At 39.1% G+C, this 19,348-nt stretch overlaps 1 protein-coding gene across 4 annotated transcripts in view; it reads left to right on the top strand.

The window, feature by feature from the left end:
- The window catches only part of col11a1a (collagen, type XI, alpha 1a), a 69,034-nt gene extending 49,907 nt beyond the window's left edge, over positions 1 to 19,127 (top strand). For all 4 annotated transcript variants that reach the window (XM_082547319.1, XM_082547321.1, XM_082547320.1 and 1 more), the window contains 21 exons: positions 1,234 to 1,287; positions 1,372 to 1,425; positions 1,602 to 1,655; positions 2,114 to 2,167; positions 3,925 to 4,032; positions 4,423 to 4,476; positions 4,626 to 4,679; positions 5,676 to 5,729; positions 8,127 to 8,180; positions 9,604 to 9,711; positions 10,037 to 10,090; positions 10,563 to 10,616; positions 11,360 to 11,467; positions 12,432 to 12,485; positions 12,573 to 12,608; positions 12,706 to 12,759; positions 12,849 to 13,089; positions 13,709 to 13,821; positions 14,219 to 14,287; positions 16,841 to 17,074; positions 17,625 to 19,127. In XM_082547319.1, the coding sequence (XP_082403445.1) occupies positions 1,234 to 1,287; positions 1,372 to 1,425; positions 1,602 to 1,655; positions 2,114 to 2,167; positions 3,925 to 4,032; positions 4,423 to 4,476; positions 4,626 to 4,679; positions 5,676 to 5,729; positions 8,127 to 8,180; positions 9,604 to 9,711; positions 10,037 to 10,090; positions 10,563 to 10,616; positions 11,360 to 11,467; positions 12,432 to 12,485; positions 12,573 to 12,608; positions 12,706 to 12,759; positions 12,849 to 13,089; positions 13,709 to 13,821; positions 14,219 to 14,287; positions 16,841 to 17,074; positions 17,625 to 17,771 (1,812 nt within the window). In that variant the 3' untranslated portion in view covers positions 17,772 to 19,127. The remainder of the gene's footprint in view (positions 1 to 1,233; positions 1,288 to 1,371; positions 1,426 to 1,601; positions 1,656 to 2,113; positions 2,168 to 3,924; positions 4,033 to 4,422; positions 4,477 to 4,625; positions 4,680 to 5,675; positions 5,730 to 8,126; positions 8,181 to 9,603; positions 9,712 to 10,036; positions 10,091 to 10,562; positions 10,617 to 11,359; positions 11,468 to 12,431; positions 12,486 to 12,572; positions 12,609 to 12,705; positions 12,760 to 12,848; positions 13,090 to 13,708; positions 13,822 to 14,218; positions 14,288 to 16,840; positions 17,075 to 17,624) is intronic.
- Positions 19,128 to 19,348: the final 221 nt, after the last annotated feature.

The raw sequence follows: 19,348 nt of genomic DNA on the forward strand, positions 1-19,348 counted from the left end.
ACAAAAAGATACACATAAACTTTAATGATGTTTTCCTGAACTATGATAATATTCTAACGAGGTAGGACCTTTCCCATAGATAGACCTCATTTCTTTGTAATTATCTGTTTATTAGTAATCAACTTCTTAAGCTAGACGTGTTGGGCATTTACTGCAGAGATTGGGGTCATTGTCTTGATCAAATTACATAGACTGCTATTTATCAATCCGAGGTGCTATCCTGTCTCTGCAGGATTTTATTCAATGGACTTTTAATTGGGAGTAATTCACTTCCCATCACGATTCCATTAATTGCATGGACTAACCCACTCCAATAGCCTGGCCTCATTGAGCACATTTACTATTCTACATAATGAGTAGCACTGCTAATGATCTTAGACTAGACGGGACCTTTACACAGATTATATTACTCAGCACAGGAGACATTAGCATGCATCCACACACCGTTTTTTCAGCACCCAGCAAGCACACACATGCTGAGACGCATGCATGCACAAGCTCAAAACAGTCAGCACAGGGTCTTTGTTTTCATTGTGTGTCCTCAGTGTAATGTGGGGAGAAATAAATTCTTCGATCTCCCCCAGCAAACCTCCACCACTCACTCACGATCAACTCCTAAATCACACAGAAGCAAAGCAACCTTCAGCAGTGATATCGTGGCAATTACTGGTAGAAATGTCACAGATCAAAAACACATGTGAGGTCTGGACCACGCAGCTTATTTTACAAGAATTAGTGAGCAGGATTTATGCCTGCACCTTGGAATAAGGATGTACAAGTTACTGACTGCAAAAGGGAGAAAGAAATAATAGATTAGTGCTCTCTTACATGTCTGCAGAGCTGCAGGAAGAATTGTAGAATAAGAACATGACACCTTCACCGAAGAATTCATAAGGGAGCTTAACCCCCCCCCCCCCCCCCCCCCCCCCCCCCCCCGTTTTGCTCAGGCAACAAGTACGTAACATAGAGTCTAACAAATTCAACCTTTCAGGGCAGCAGTTTTCCTTGACCTTACTGATCATACTCACTGGATGTTTAATTGAACACGGACAGCAGGTGAAACATGAATTCAAGTAATTCATTTGTGCACATTTGGCTCACAGATACATTTAATATTTTACAGCATCACTGCATCAGTAGTATCAGCCGTTGTGACTACAGTTAACAACTCTAGTAAAATGATTGTTTTCTTTTCTAATAACATGATCATTTATTCATTTTATTTGTCCACAGGGGCTTCCAGGACCTCCTGGGGAAAAGGGTGAGAACGGCGATGTTGGACCTATGGTAAGAGAGAAACCACTCGATATTTGTTAGTACTTATAAAAGTTTGTTAAATACACTGTAACACTCTCTGACTCTTTCCTGCAGGGCCCCCCTGGTCCACCTGGTCCCAGAGGTCCTCAGGGTCCTAGTGGAGCTGATGTACGTACAAATAGTTGTTAACAACTGTACTAAGTACAACTATACTCATATGCATACTAGACTGTGACTTTTTTTTTTTACTTCTATCAACTTACATTGTGAGGCCTTTATATCATTACTTGTCCTTCCCTGTAGTGATTGATGATGATTTATCTCTTTCTTATGTCCTGCTGCAGGGTCCACAAGGTCCTCCAGGTGGTGTGGGCCCCATGGGATCTGTAGGTGAGAAGGTAAGAATCAAAACTTGGCACCCCAGTGTTTTGTGCCTGCACTGAAGGATGTTAGGCACTGAGACTGAATTAGAGTCTGTTACACCTTCCAGCCAACTTCAGACAACCCAGTCACCTTCTTGTTTTTTAACACCGTGTGTTCATTTCAGTATGTTTTTTATGACTTAGAGCTTGGACACAATGTCGTTTTTTAAAAAAAAAATAATAATTATAGCACTTCCAGGACTAGGACTACGAATACTTTGAATATAGTAGCACATTATTAGTCAGCTACAGTTATAGACTTAATAGAGTTAACTGTTAGTAATATCATTATTTATTCTGACAATAATACTTATTCTCATGTATGACTTACGTAGTTATGGCTCAATTTCAGATATCATATCTGAATTTGGAAAAAAAAAAAGTGTGATATTGAAGATTTATTTGTTTTGACATTGACATTTGTCTAACCACAGGGTGAGCAAGGTGAGGCTGGAAACCCAGGACCACCTGGAGAGTCTGGAACTAAGGTAAGTAAGCTCTTGTTTTTGTTTTCTGTCAAGCTAAATATGTGTTGCTAATGTATATTTGTGTCACTGTGTTACATGTTAGATGTTTACACACTGGACCATGCTTATCGACATACATTCAGTATTTTACTGTAGATTCTAGCACTGTAGCATGATTGAAGGGCCCGTCTTTAAAATGGATAAACTCACTTTGTGCACACCATTGCAATTGAATGGTGACAAGGAAAAAAAACAAGACTCACTAACTTTTGGTATATTTACCACTAACTCCAACCTAATGAGGAGGTGTTTTTGTTTGTTTTTTGTAAGTGACACTGTGTATTCATCACCATGATAGTAATTGTTCCTCACATTTAACAGAAGAAGAGTCATCTCAGCATGACTCTTCTGCTTTGCACCCTGGATCCACATGCAGCCTAATTAGCAGGAGGATCTGCACACTGCTTCTGACCTTATGAACAATGATTGCAGCAACCCTGAAGCAAGTTGCCTTTAAAACATCAGACATCCGTGTTAATGCAGCTTAAGTTGTGATTTGTCCTCCTTGATAGTTACATTGGGGCTGTTGCACAAGAAATCGGAAGTGCTCTTCAGTGCCATACTTGTTTGGAGTTACTTCTAAAAGCTTTAAACTCATTAACGTACTGCAGTCATACACTTGACCTTGCTGTTGTCGAAGAAAAACACCCATCAGTGTTTGCTTTTTAGCTCTTAACTTATCATTATTGAGGTACAACAGCAGATTGAAAAGTTGTAAAAAAAGTGTGATTATAGGTGTCTGTATGCCCTCTATTAGTTCCTCTTTGAATTGCTGGTGTGACAGTTTCAGAGTTAGGGTGAAGTTTACATTCCTATCATAAGCAATAGTGTTGGTACCGTATAGTTTAGTTAGTATAAAATAAATCTAAATCTAGCTGTCATCCTATTTGCTTACACGCATGAACCTTTACATGCTGTACATCAGATTCAGACACAATAAATTAATTAATAATACAAATATTAAGAAATGAAACAGTAGTGGACTACATGAGTTTCTAGTTTTCTGTTTCTTTGCTTGTTTCCACATCTTAACTGAACTGTGAATCATCTTACTTTAAGAAATGTTGCAGAAACCAAGGACATTAATTACCAACTCGTACGCTCAAAGACTTGATTTTTCACCCACATAAACATGAAGCAAAAAGTAAAAATAGCCTGAAATGTGTAAAAGTAAAGATTTATTTACTCAAATTATTGATCAGTAAGGATCTTTGTATAAATTGACTATATACTGACCAGATTCCATTAAAGTTACAATCAAATTACTTTAAAGTCAGAATTTTCAGAATAAAAGATTTTTTCGCATGTATCCAAATCTTCTCCTGATTTCTCACCAAATCAGCTTTAATCCTTTACAACACTTAACAGCTGGACTTGCAAATAATAGACACGGTTTGAAAACTTGAAAATCATAACCAGCATATTTTTTCATCAGGGAGGTTTTAAAATATATTTTATTTATCTATATAATTTAAATAAGGCTTTTAAAAATATATATGTTGCACCTCATTTCACATCAGTGTTTTTGACCATCCAGGGTTGCTGTGCTCTGTTACCAACACTGGGATGATCTTTGGATCCAGTGTCTCTCAGCAGCCTCTGACTGCTTGTCTGTTTTTATCACCCCATCCTGTTCAGTGTCAGCCTTGGAAGAAAAAAATGCTCCCTCTTGTGGAATTGATGTAATGAATGCCCTCCCTTGCCCCCCATCACTACAGGGACCTAAAGGTGAGAGGGGAGAGAAAGGAGAAGCTGGCCCACCTGGAGCTGCTGGACCTGCTGGTGCCAAAGGACCCCCTGGAGATGATGGCCCCAAGGGCAACCCTGTACGTCTGGCACATACTCTCAATATCTCTATAAGAGTTTTTTAGGATTGACTCAGACAAGCTTAAATTTACTGCTCCAAAGGAAATATCTCTTGCAGCCATAAGGCAGGCAATTTTAGCCTAGAACATATTCATGAGCTAAAAAGCCTTTTTATTGATGGAGATTATATTTTATACCTGCATAGAAATGGGATGCAGTGAAGCCTTTTCTCAAAGATTTGCAACATTATCATTAAGTCCATCATATTTCCTTCAGAGGCTGTAACCAAGTACACCAAGTCTAAATCACTGTCGAAATTACTAACCATGTCCTTAATGCTTGAAGCCAGGAAAATTATGTCTTTTTTTAAACACGGATGCATCTCATCATCTTATTTCTTTCTTCCAAAGGGTCCTGTTGGATTCCCTGGAGACCCTGGCCCTCCTGGAGAGCCAGGTGTAGCTGTAAGTATGAAACCCTTATGTTAGCCCTATATAGAGTACAGAGTACGTATAACTCTGTTCCAGGTGGATCATGTTTAATGCAAGAATTAAAGAGTATGGTCCTAATGGATATTCCAGTGTCAGACTAATCTCTAATGTCTTTTTTGCAGGGCACTGATGGCGAACCAGGAGAGAAAGGAGAGGATGGAGAGGCTGGCCAACCGGTAAGTTGACACTTTTTTATAATTTGGAATGAAGAAATGACTGCATGACCTTATATCACGTATAACATTTGGTACACTTGGTGCAAGCACATCATATGAGGACATCAGCTTAATAGTCAGTTTCTCTGTCAAAGTGCTTTTATTAATTTTTTAGTTTTATATTAGACTTTAGTACTCCACCACAAGTTTGCCACTAAATGCTCTAATTATATTTAGTGAGTAAATAATTTACACTGCGGCATTTTAATTCATGCTAGTTACCTCATAGGTATGGGTGTAGGGTAAATGGACTTATCTGCTTTGTAGATTCATTAAGTATAATTAGAAATAAAATCCACGTATTAATGTGCTGGCCCTGTGTAAAGTGCAACGAATGACAACTCTGAATATTTATGGATGTAAATAAGCCTTTATCATTGCCAGAGAAAAACTCGACCGATGTTACATATTCTGTTTTTTTTGTTTGTTTGTTTATGAAGCCGGTTTGCATCTTTGAATGCTGCAGTGAAATATGTTGATTTAGAAGGTATATTAATACATAATGTGAACTTCATATGATGGCTTCCCCTTCTTTGAAATCAGATCTACACACAATGACTTTTGTATTTATATGTCACTGTGCAGTCATCCCAAAAATGAGCTGATTAACACTGTGAATATTTACCAGTTTGAATGTTTAAAAAAAAAAACACTCTGATTGTCTGCAATTAACTCAGAGATAATTGGATGAAAGTATCTCAGGGAACACAGTGTGTATTATTTCAAGCAGTGCTGTGCACCATCCAACTTTGGGTCTGGGTGTAACTCTTACAGACTATGGAGGGGTTTAGCATTCCCAAAATGTGTATTCGGCCTCTGTGTTATTATCCTTCTGGCAGACAGAAGACGAATGCTGTGCTTTCATAAAAAATCATAATCAGTACAGATTTACTTGTTTATGCAAACTGTTAATAGTGTTTCTCTGTTTTCTTTTGTTTTTTGGCTTGCTTCTTTTAGGGACCTCCAGGTCCATCAGGAGAAGCCGGCCCACCTGGACCACCTGGCAAGAGAGTAAGCCTGAGGCAGTTAAAACTCATTTCAAACTGTTTGCATCACTGGTATGGTTCCAGCTACAATCCACAATCGACCAATCGGATGGTCCCATTGTTACAGTTGTCATTGCTGACTAATGCTTTTATCAGCTACACCATCTTAACTTATTATGCTCATTTGAGATGTGTATTAGGTCGTTTTTAAAATAGATAAAGGAGGTGGGATTTCTGTTGGCACTGTACAAAGCCTCTTTAGCCAGCGGGCGAGTGTTCTTCCTCGCTTTGCGACAACTCCTCCTCGACAGCTCAATTTTGGCAGTAAAGCCCGGAGAGACTCATTTTCATTAAAAGTAGAATGGGGACAACAAAGTGGGAGATTTAAGGGGTCAAGGCGTTACGCTGTCTGCGAAGAGAAGCCACCTTAAAGCCTACTGAGAGATGAACGTCAGGATGTGAAAATCATGAATCAATTTTTTTTTTCATAGCAAGAAATTGGAAAGGCTTACCGAAAAAATTGCTGGTAAGAGGAGAAAAAAAGCGAGAATCTGTGGGTTCCAAACTCATTTAGGTCCATATGGCAGAAAGAGCAAAAGCGAGAGAGAGATATAGCGAGTCTGACACACTATTGATCCATGGGTGCTAGACTGACAGGCAGAGCAAAACAAAAACATGGACATGGAAAAATTGCTAGGATGTTATTAAAAGAGAAGAGCTGAGTGATGTCAAGGCCAGGACAGTGCACAGCAACCAGTCAAAGTATGTGTGACAGCTGAGATTTGTCACCACTGCGGTTTTGGCTGCCATAATAGAGGATTTCAACGTTGGGAGAATCTTCTCAAGGTTGCAGGCCTGATTTAAAATGTAAAAAACAAAAAAAAAGCATATAGCCACACTAAAAGACAACGTGAGTAAAGCAGATGTCCTTCATATACTTCATGAGGCTGAGATTTCGGTGAAAAATATCAAAGAAAATAAATTGCTGAACAGAATGTGCAGGTCAAGGATTGAACATTAACATATTTTCAATCCCACATTAAATTCAAAGTCCACATGAAAATGAGCAGCTATTCTCCCAAATTTGAATGAAAAGTTACAATCGTGAGTGCCTCACTGCATTTCAAAGAAAAGCACTGGGCTTCGGTCCAATGGGATAAAAAAACATGTTGTGCATTTATAAACCAGGGTTGATTGCTTTTCTAATGTCTACAGTCAAATTTATATTCTGAGTCTTTAGCATGGTATCAGCATATGCTGCACCTTAATGTCCTAGGGATTATAGTTAGGATAAGGGCCATTTTTCCCTCCACGCAGATCCTTGGTAGTCCATGCCCGGTCGCTCATACATAACTCCTCCTAACACTTTTTTGTAATTTCTCTGCATTTGGCCTTTTAAAAATCTGTAACCGTCCTTAAATCGTTGTCTGCTTCAGCCTGTGATTCTTAATTAGTCGGTTGAGCCTGTCCACAAATTTAGCTTCATTTATTCTTATAATGCGTTAATGCTGGAAATTTATTCACCTATGCTCCCTGAAAAAAGAGAGGTGGGAAAACGTATTAACCCCGTCTGGCTTTAATTCTTTTTATTTGGGTACAGGCCACAGCTTTTCTTTCTTTTTTCTTTTTTTTTAACTGGAACACTAATAATCTCTGTCCTAAACACATGGCATATGTCAAGGTGCTTTAGAAACCTTGACATAAACCTACTTATTGACTCTAGCTGCTGTATATTGTGCCACAACTGAAATGGTTCTTTGTGCTGATCAAGAGCCTGCCTCTTCATCACCAGTAAGAGGTGCACATCAGGAGAAGATGAAAGCGCCAAGACAGGAGGCAAGCTCACATTATAGGCTCTCAGTCAATAGCACTCAGGCTGCAGTCGGCCAGATCAGAGTGGAATTTGGATGGAGAGTGGATTTGAAGAGGGTGGAGTTGAAAGAAATCATTGTGGGCCTCGAAGAGCCTGACCAGAAAGATAAGAGGATCCAACAACTGTTGGCTCTGACCGAAGACGCCTGTGTTTCTTAAATGTGATTTTTTCTGTTTTTAACATGGCTGATTGCAAATTATTGAAGGCAGACATAGAAGAGTCATTCAGATAGATCTTTGCATAATAGACCTGTTGTACTTCACAATGGATGATAGAGAAAGATCCACCCTGTTTGAAGAAAATATCCACCAAGAATTTAATTAGAAAGACAACTGACAAAAATTTCCAGCGATTCCCCTTTTGAGACCAAAATATGCATGATGCAGAGTTGCATGTAACTTGAAAAAATGAGCCAACAGACAGAGTAACAACTTCTGTGAATAACTCTGGTGTTCATTTCCTGTACGCGTTTGTGCAGTCTTCTTGTACAGTTGGCTTGTGCTGATGTTATGTCGGAATGCTGAAGCAGTGTACTATCATCCTCCTCAGGGACCTCCGGGGGCTGCTGGTGCAGAGGGCAGGCAAGGAGAGAAGGGCGCTAAGGTAGGAAAATCAATTCTTCCTTTGCAAAGTAGAGCCGTCTCAGCAAGTCCCTCGGACTTCCTCCTCCCTCACTGCGCCCACATTGTGGAATTAAAATCGCAAAAAAAGCGCTGAAGTCATTTAATTTCCATCGCAGATTAGATGGAAATTTATGAACACAGTCTATTTGAGTAAAACCAAGATTCACTCGTTTCTCCTATTGTTCTGTGGCTTAATTTCGAGGCCTACAAAGGAAGTCAAGGCTATTTACGTATAGCCCTCAGGTATTCTTCAGTTATCGTGCGTTTCTCTTTTTTGTGCTCGCTGAAATTCCTCTTGAGTTTGCACTTGTTGTAAGCCAATTTCTTTGTTTCATCATTGTCTAAATGTACACACATACTCTGCTGCTTTGTGCATAGGCAAAATCATTTAACACCAGATGCTGCTTGCAACAAGATGCCTCTCTGTTTATGGATAACAGGGAGGATGTGGATGTTAACCTGAAGAAAATAATATTTTTTAATGCCAGTAGTGTTGCACACTTTGCATACATGTTTGATAATCACTGTTAATGAATGACACTCTACGGTGTTCTTAAAACAGAGATTTGGCCTTAACTATCTGATTCCTGATCGAAAACATTGCATATGTCATACACAGTGGTCATAATAAATTCAGTAAAGTTGTTCTGACAGCTTTGCAATAAGCCTTTAATCTGTAAGTGCCTTGCAGCTCAGACATGGTTTATTTCCATGTGCTCTGTTTGCATAATGCTGTGTTTCAGAATACAGCTTGTCAGTATTCAGCTGTAGAACATGAGGACTTTATGTTCTCATGAGCTTTTTATTAAAAACATGGCCAGAGTAACTTCCATCTATTGGGCCAATTTTCAACCCTGTGTAAAGCAGCAGCAACATAACTTTGAAAACTCAGGATCTTTTTAATTTTATTCATTTATTTATATATGAATTTTTTACTGGCCCCCATTTACCCAGTCTAAAGACGAGATACTTTCTCGGCATAATTTAAAACTCAAAGCAGCCTGCAGTTGAAATTAGTCTGTAGTGCTGAGTCGCTTCAGAAAAATACTTAATAAGCTAATAAGGTTGTGTGTGTGTGTTGCAGATCTCAAACGCCACATACAGTTTTTAATCTATCCCATTATATTACACACTGCTATTACACATTAAGACTTTTATGAATAACCAGCTTTATACCACTGGTTTTGAATCTGTGGTGAGTGCTTGCAGGCTATGCTTTCCTAAAAACCGTGTGCATGTTGATTTATTTGTTTGTTTTACTGCTTGTAGGCTCCAGGACACATTTCCTAAATTTCTTCAATGACTGAACACTTTGGACTAGCTACTTTAAAACCTGCATTTGCTCAACTGTACAAAACTTTGCTTAAGTTATACCATTAGATCATTTGTATGTCCACATACAGGGTGAGTCAGGTGTGGAGGGTCCAGCAGGTAAAACAGGACCAGTTGGCCCCCAGGGACCTCCAGGAAAACCTGGTCCAGAGGGTCTGCGTGGAATCCCTGGCCCTGTTGTAAGTTGAAGCTTCAGCAATGATGCCTTCCTGTTCATACGATATACTCCAGAGAGATACGCATGCTTAAACTAAGACTCACACTCAAAGTGCACACACGTTTTTTTCTAAAAAAAAAAAAACTACGGCTAAGGCATGATGATAGACTTCATGGAATAATCAATACTCCCATTTGACTTATACTTTAGTTTCGCTTGTTTATTCCAGCACACTTTTCTTCCCTGTTTGGGCTATTAATCATCATGCTGGGCACAGAAAATCAATGGCAGACCAGAGAAAATACAGCAGCCTATAATGCTCACTACAATTGAATGGTTTTTCACAGGGTGAACAAGGAATGCCCGGCTCCCCAGGACAAGATGGCCCACCAGGTCCTATGGTTAGTATGCATAGCGTCCCCTACACTCTCCTGCCTTCTACCCTTGGCATTTATCTGTCTAACTAGATCTGGTGCTGTTGGAAGGGGATGTTTTTGAAACAGTCTTGCTTCCAGACTTGCAGAGGTTAACTCACATTAGACTTGTTCCAGATTTGGTTGTTTAACAAAACCATAGCCTATCCCCTTAAATAATGTCTCAATTGAAAGTGTTTTCATCTTTTGTGTTGTTTCTTTGCTTCCCTCTCTGTGAAACGTGTGATTTTTGAGTCACTTATTTTGTTCCCTCTCATTTTGACACTCCAAGTTCTCTCTTACCGTCTTCTCTTTCTTTCTCTTTATTGCCTCATTTAAAAAAAATCAAGTCTTGTAACTTTACAGTTTTGCTTGTACTGTCATGAGTTCTTTTCTCTTTTTTTTTTTTTTTGTTCGTCTCTGTGAAAATTGATTTTTAACTTCAGTTATTGTTCTTCAGGGTCCTCCCGGTCTTCCTGGCCTGAAAGGTGACCCGGGTTCTAAAGGTGAAAAGGTGAGCGTAGCACTTTCTTCTTTGTCTGATTGCAGACTGGTTTCATTTCTCATTTTTGATATAGGAGATAACCCTATAATTAGAGAGAGGAACTCTGGGGCAGAAGTGAGTCAAGACTACAACTTCTACCCAGCTTCCATGCCTTTTGGAAATTATCAAAAGCAACAGATTTAATTAAGAAGACCACTATACCCTTAAATTAAAATGAACCAAAATGAGTTCTGTCATACTTTCTGTAAGGAAAAATGCCTTAAAGTGATTGAATATGCAGTTGAATGTGATGTATCACTGTAAATCTGTCTAAACTAAACACTGTCAAATTTGCTGATGAAATATAACTGCAGAGGATATTCAGACAGCACACATTGCTAAGCTAAATTGCCTCCCACCCACTGACAGGGTCGGCTTGGGAGTGAGCAGTTTAAAAGTGCACAATTTAGGCACCGTGTTGCATGTTGTCAATTTAGCGGGCCCGGTTAGAACTCACCAGTTTCTCAGTAATCACGTACTTGTGAATTGGCCTGGCTCATGTTTGATTTTCAGAGAAGTTCTTCGGTGTGTGCTGTAAGAAAAGCATTCTAGTTTTAATCCCTGAGGATTTGTACTGTAATGAAACTTCACCCTTTGCAGCCTCCCACGTGCATTTCATTTTTGCGGATAAAGAAATAACTTCACCTTTGTCAGGAGATATGAACATTTTTTTATGGTAGAGTTCACAAGTGACATTTGTTTTCATCCTGCAGGGTCACCCAGGTTTGATTGGTCTGATTGGACCCCCTGGCGAGCAAGGAGAGAAGGGAGACCGAGGTTTGCCCGGGCCTCAAGGTTCTCCTGGTGGCAAGGGCGACGGTGTAAGTGATTGATGACTCTATTCCCACACTGGTCCACAGGCCACTTGCCCTGCACCTCTTGCCATTTTTAGCCCATTTGCCCTTCTACTGTGGCCACAGATCTTGCCACAGTCACTTGTTTTTGACTACAGCTTTTTACTAGAGCTCTGCAATGCACTGCACATCTCTTCTCTTGCTGTATCCAAAACATTTGTCTCATTGGATTACTGATGCAAATTGCTTAAAATGTGTAGAGAAAACTGTATAATTATGGCTGTGAGGTGTTTAAACCAAACTCTTTAGTTGACATTGCTTTAGCATGTAGAATATCAACATCATGGAAACGAGCAGTTCAAGTATATGAGCATCAACACTAGTATAGATGTTCTTTGACGACTCATTAACACCGTGGTCAGTTCCTATGTGTGTGTGACACTGCTGTTATAATATCACACTGTGTGATGTGAAAAACTGCTTTCATTCTGAGCCACATCATTAAAAATCAGACCGCTTTTATTCTGTCTTTTCCACTTAAATAAGAAGCAGTACTGAAAGGAGGACATGACAGCCTTCATCCATTAAAAACACACACACACTGCAGGATCACTGAATATGTTACATTTGTAACACATTCTGCTGTAGTCTTCAGCCTGCCTTCGTTTAGTGATTTAAGGTGGTGTGCTGGTTATCTATCCATGTGATACTGCACTGCCTCCTTTTATCAAAGCTAAAGAATGTAAACATTTTTATTCAGATTCGTATGTTTACTTTAAGGCCTGAGAAGCAACAGGCCTGTCACAAGTGCAGTGTTTGACCACTTTTGATAGTTTTCTTTGAATGTCACTGGTTCTCTTATCGTATTTTTTTTTATGTCACCAATTATTCAAGCTTGACAGTAATTCTGTTCCCTGCAATGTTTTTTGTTGTTGTTTTGTTTTTCTTCTCAAATATATGTACCTTCTACTTCGATCTGATCTCATAACAGGGTATCGCTGGAGCCAGCGGTCCTCTTGGTCCCCCAGGCCCACCTGGTTTGCCCGTATGTTTGTTACTTATTCTACTTATATATTAATGTCATAACAGAATGACTTTGCTAAATTGCTGTACTGTGTTCTTTGTCATACAGGGTCCTCAAGGTCCCAAAGGAGCCAAGGGTTCAAGTGTGAGTACAAACCCATGTTTCTAATAATGCATTGCTGCTGCGACAATCAGCATTTACTTTAAATGGAGCTTTAATAACATGTTTGTAAACTTTAAAGGGTCCTGCTGGTCCAAAAGGAGACACTGGTACAATTGGTCCTCCTGGTCCTCCTGTGAGTCTTTCAAACTACTGTTTTCATTGTTTCCTGTACAAAGTCTGTTGTATATTTTTATATTGTATGAAATCTAAAACACCTTACAGGGCCCACCAGGTGAAGCTATCCAGCCTCTGCCAATTCAGTCACCAAAGAAGACAAAGCGCTCCAGTGATATCCAGTCAGATGGTACCATCATGGATTATGGCGAGGGTATGGAGGACATTTTTGGCTCCCTCAACAACCTCAAGCAAGATATTGAACGCATGAAATACCCCATGGGCACCCAAAACAACCCCGCCAGGACATGTAAAGATCTGCAGCTCTGCCACCCAGAGTTTGCCGATGGTAAGTTGAAGCCCAGCAAGACTTCAGCCTGAAAGGAAAACACACCCATGTTGTTGTCATGTTTCATTGTATCAGCAGAGAGAAGCAGCCACCAGAGATTCTCCTCATGTTTTCAGATACTAATGCTCATCCTAACAGCCATTATTGTGACAAATGGATTCTCTATTGAAAAAAATAAAACCGGTATAACAGTGATTGGCAGACCTGCTCTGAAAGAATTAAATTCATTAGTGAGCATTAGTGTTTGTTTGATAGCTCTTTGTATATCTCCTTTTTAAACCTTTGTGCCCTGTCTTTGCCTTATAATTAATGCATGAATTTTAGGCCGTCTCTCCTCTCGGTACAATGTGGGATTATCTGCTTCTAAAGTCTATAACCATAGCTGTTGCTGCGCAGTAGGTTTATTACTGCTGCTTTACTTCCTTTGAGGAATAAAATGTACCTTGGCTCAGGCATAAAAACATCATTTAATCCAGCTGTGTGTGAGCCATGAAAATGAGCAACAAATTTTTACTTAAGGTAAAGAAATCAAGCACACTAACGTTTGAAACTGAGCTTTCTGCAATTTTCTGTCGATGTAAGTTGAAGAGAAATTTTGGCTGTTCTTGGTTCTCTTCAGGTGAGTACTGGATTGACCCGAATCAAGGCTGCTCAGGGGATTCCTTCAAAGTCTACTGTAACTTCACTGCTGGAGGCGAAACCTGCATTTATCCAGATAAGAAGTCCAGTGGAGTAAGTAACTTAGGTTTTTACGAGTTATTTCAAACTGACTATTGTTAATCATCCTTTCTAAATTACTATTAAGCCATTATGCTAAGACAATGACGCAACAGAAGGCACATCACAAGGCTGCCATTGTTTATAAGAACTTGTTTGATCTGCTGCAGGTAGAAACCTGTTCAGATCTGATTTTGTGCAAGCACCTCAAACACCACCGACAGGCAAACACTACACACAACTCAAGAAGTTTGTGAAAATGTTCTCTCGGAGATATAAGTTTTATCTTCTTTCCCAGATGATAAACTTTGATGCTATGCTTGAGGCATTGCTGTATACAGCAGAAATGTTCACATATTATGCCTGTGGTAATCTAAAATATTAATAGACTTTGTCTTTTTATTTTCCAAAGGTCAGAATATCTTCGTGGCCCAAAGAAGTCCCAGGATCATGGTTTAGTGAATTTAAGCGTGGTAAAATAGTAAGTTTTCTTTTTGTTTTCATCTCTCATCCATCTCTTAGAGATCTAACATAAACTGAAACATATTTAGTCAGCTGTTGGTTCAACAATATGATTCAGCACCTATTAAAATAAAAAAAGAAGCTTAGTTTGAATTTGGCTGCAAACTCTTTCAAAGTTGTCTCTTTGAGCAGTCCTGCTAGGTTTCAGTCACTCAGTCAAAGTCCCATTTTCACTTGGAAGTGTTCATTTATCCCAATTGCTGGATCAACTCCAGTGTGTCAAAACAGGGGCAAATACTCCAGGCGGTGTCCCATCATTGTGTTGTTTTAGCAAAAACTTCAATAAAAAAAATGCAAAAACCTGTTACCAGTTTTTTCTTTTGGGCAAGATTCACAGTTGTAATTGTAAAAAAAATATATTTTTTTTTAAAGAAAGAAAGAAAGAAAGAAAGAAAGAAAGATTGATCTGATCTAATGCACTTTCTCCTGACTTGGAGGCCCAAACTGCAACATAAGTAGGGATGGGTATTGATAAGATTTTCACGATTCCGATTCCATTTTCGATTCTGTTTAACGATTCGATTCTTTATCGATTCTCTTATCGATTCTTTTTAAAAAAGGAGAACACTAAGTTCGATTAGCTTGGAACTTCGTTTTATATCTTCTCTTTGAACAAGATAGAAATTTAGGAGTAACATGGCCTTACAAACCCAACAGTGAGATCTTAAGAGATCCACAGCCTACGGCTCTTCAATGGGGTGTCACAGGGTCCCCAGGAAAAAAAATTTGTAAATGTAAAATAATAAAATAAATATTCTTCTGTAGCAATAACAAAATATAACATAAATTATTCAGTAGCAATTATACAAGAATATCCAGTAATGTCCCTGCCTACAATTAAACACATTCACTTACCTAAAATCGGGGGCATCTGCTGTGGCAAATGGGTGCAAGCCTTTGACCACAAACTTAGTCACTGCTCGGTGACATTCGTCTATCCTGGCCTGAAAGGAGACGCTACCGGTAGACTGCAGTGAGAACTGCCAGCATCTGAGCCAGACTCTGTCTGTCTCTCTCATCATGGTCACCTAAATGCACAGTAATGGCAGGTTTTGTAATAAGGCAGATCGCGCTAACATAATATGCACTGTTAGTTGACCGCATTAACGGGAGAGGACGTGCAAACGTTACCGCTGCTGCTGGGTTGAGATTCATGAGTCCGGAGCGGAATTAAAAACACGACATTCATTTAAGGTTATCACGTGTTTTCTGAGCAAATGCTTTTGCATATTCGTAGTGTTTCCTCCCTTAAATGAAATCTCTACTTTGCAAGTATTGCAAGTTGCCCTGTTGTCATCCGTTCTAGTAAAGTGTAACCAAACTTTTGAGCGTTTGAGCCGCTTACGCGCCGTGTTTCCTGCCAGGTAAATGATGTTCCGCACCGTGGTGACGTCATTCGGGGCGACTGGAATCGATAAGGGAATCGTTTGCAAAAATGGCAAACAATTCCAAGGAATTGAAACAGTGGGAACCGGTTCTCAACAAGAACCGGTTTTCGATACCCATCCCTAAACATAAGTTTCAGTCAGTTTGACACAGAAGTTGATCTCTGCCAAACCTGAGATCAAGATAATATCACAAATGCAAGAAGTCAAGGAGTCAAAAATGGACTCTTAGTGAGTAATGTAAATGTAACAGAGGTGCTGGAAGCACTGCACTGCTTTACAAGAAGATGACCTTGAGAGTGAAAGCAATCACATTTAAAGCAGGTATGGATTTGCTTTTTATGGGTGCATACACTGAAGTTTTTCATTGAACTTCAAAAACTTGCTTAGACAGTAACACCACACATAAATGGTTACTGTTGAAACATTTCTGTAACCAGACTTTGCCATATACAGAAGAAAGTATCACTAAAATATCAGAGTGAAGCCGAGGAGAATTCTTCAGGATGTTAGCATTCCAGCTGTCCTCCTTCTGTCCCTGGACAGTGAAAATCTCTCTCTAAACGTCATCTATTTACTGTATTCACCAATGAAAGAAACAGGTTTGTCCCGCTCCATCAAACTGGTGTCATGGTTCATTCCACAACAGCACAAAGGCTGGCTGTGACAGAAAATGACACGACTTTGAGGTATTGAAAGCCCGGTGCATTTCCTGACTTTGGATAGTGAGTGCTTTTAATGCACATGTTCAGACATGAGTTACACAAAGTATCTGTCAGAACTGTGTCGTGTCTAAAGGTCTTGTTTCTCTTGAAGCTTTCCAAGACTGTGCATGTGTATGGATGCAGAGCATCCATACACATGCATTACTATCCACATGCATTACTATCCACATGCATTACTATCCACATGCATTACTATCCACATGAGTCCTTCAACTTAAAGTATTTAGGGATCTGAAATTATTTTGCACTGTTTTTCACATAGTTTGTACGATCTTGCATGGAGAGACAGAACATTTTGTTCTTGTTAAATAAGATCAAGTATCAGTCATCACATTTATTTAGATTTATTTCACAAACATTTGGTAATTGCTGCTCATTCTCTCTCTTTCCATCTCTGTCCAGTTTTCCTATGTCGACGCAGATGGGAACGCAATAAACATGGTACAAATGACCTTCCTCAGACTACTGACAGCCTCAGCCAGGCAAAACTTCACCTACAGCTGCCACCAGTCTGTGGCGTGGTACGACGCCTCTAGCGACAGCTACAACAAGGCACTGCGTTTCTTGGGTGCCAATGATGAGGAGATGTCCTACGACAACAACCCTTACATCAAGGCCATCTCAGATGGATGCGAGGTAAGCTTGACCGCCTAAATAAGAATGTTTATTGCGGTGTATTAAATTAAAGATAAAGAGCAGTCCTGTTCTGAATGGCTATAATCTCTGTTTGTTATCTAATTCACATTTGTTGAATAGAGCTATTTTAAGTATTTCATTTACTTAAAAGAGACAATGCAGTTTGACATGGTTCCAATGCTGGCCTTTGTTGGGCTTTTACATCCACAGTTGAATGATCTAAATCACAATTTAAATCATTCAACTGATTCCAAACCTTCATACAATATGAAAAATGAGAAAATATCAGAGAATGGATAAAAAATTGAGCTGCTGGCACCTTTAATTACTTTAATTACAACTTTTATTACTCATGCAATTAAAGTTATCAGTTGGTAACATCTTCCTTCAAACAGAGTTTTTCCAGTAGCTTTTTTCTCTAAGATATAAATGAAATGGCTTTATGATGAGCTTACAGATTGAGCACACAGCTGAAGGTCCCGGTTTATTTTCCTGATCATTTCTCATCTGACTGCTTGTTTTTAATGTGTTCCTCTCTCTCTTGTTGCAGACGAGGAAGGGCTACGGAAAGACTGTGATGGAGATTAATACTCCCAAAATTGATCAGGTTCCAATTATCGATGTCATGTTGACTGACTTTGGGGATCCGAACCAGAAGTTTGGGTTTGAAGTTGGGCCTGTCTGCTTCCTTGGCTAAATACAAATGAAAAAGTCAAATAAAAAAATAAAAAATAAAAAAAAGGACTTGATGGGGCCAACAAAGAAAGTCAAGTTGAGACATTCTGGGTACTACCAAACCCCATTTTTAGCCCCCCACCCTTTTCCATGCCACATGCAAGTTTTGAATAAGAGATGGTGTAGCAAACATGTCTTTCCATGTATGTATGTGTAACCCAGGAAAATACTTGTTGCCCTTGTGGGGCTCGAACCACATGACTTAACCACGTCACGGAGCAAAGGTGAAGGACAATCGAATCGTGTGGCAGAGGAGGGTGAATCGGACATAACCGAGGGGGGTGACACGCGTCTCCTCTCTGGACTCTCCAGGTGCTGTATGAAAACAACAATGGTGCTTGTTCAAAACACACACAAAGTCTAAAAGAGGTGCTACAAAAGAAGGTGTATTTTGCTAATTATAAAATACTGTAATTATTATTTTGTACAAAACTTTTATTTCTAAATCCACTTTCAAAACTTGCATGTGTATCAGATTTCACTTTTGGCTCTTTCATTTCAACGCTGGTTTAAAGACATACCGTGTAAGTTAAAGGCATCATTAAGTCAAGTCAATTTATAATTCTGTCTTTTTGTTCCAACACTTACTGTGTACATGTCATGAAGAAAATAAAAGTGAGCATTCAAACAGTTCTCTATTGCTAAATTAGACTGTATGCCCTTTGTATATATTGACAGTCCAAAGCTTGAGGTTACTTGCTGTTTTGCCCTTGTGACCGTAGGTGAAACAACTGGAAGTATTACACCTGCACGTATATGACAACATCTCCCACTAATGTTGTGATCCCGTGCTAGTAGGAAGCAATCATGGCATTCATCTTCTTTTATTTAATTCTATTTTTCTTTTGTTTTGTTTCTTTGTTTTTTCCATTTTCTGACAGGCTTTCATTTTGGTTGGATACCTCAAACTTTCTTGATAACCTTTAAGATGCAAGGTTGCCATGCCCTGTATATACCTTGGTTAAGCAATTAAGTTTATATATATTTGGGTGGGGATTTTTTAAAAGAGAGAAATACATTAACTGTTAGAGATCCACTGTTCAGATCCCTCTGTGAATGCATTGAGAATCCCTTTCGGTGACCCATTTTTGTAACTAAGATGTTTTAATGTGCTTTTTATAGTTCATTTAAATATTAAAAACCGGATTCTAAACAACAGTGAACTGAATGTCTCAACAGTTTGTGTAAGATGATTTTGGAGAAGATCTACCTACTGTACATGTGAAATGCTTTAAATCAAGGATATGTTCATTCAACTAAGACTCTGGGCTGGTGCAATTCCATCTCTTGAAACCAATAAAGTACCATCTTACACTAATTTACGTTCATTTGGAGTACATGAATGGAAACATAAAATGTTTTTTATTTGCCATGGAATGGATGAAAGAGACTTACCTGCCTTCATTTTTAAATGTTTCAGTATCTGCTGCTTATTTACCCCTGATCAGCCTGTGAAATACATGCTGTATTTCACTATGATGCCTATTTGAGAAGCATGCGCACACAATAACACTTAATTCCAGGGAATACACTTTATTT

This window comes from Aulonocara stuartgranti (genome assembly GCF_965226115.1).
Source record: "Aulonocara stuartgranti genome assembly, chromosome: 9".
Classification (NCBI taxonomy): domain Eukaryota; kingdom Metazoa; phylum Chordata; class Actinopteri; order Cichliformes; family Cichlidae; genus Aulonocara; species Aulonocara stuartgranti.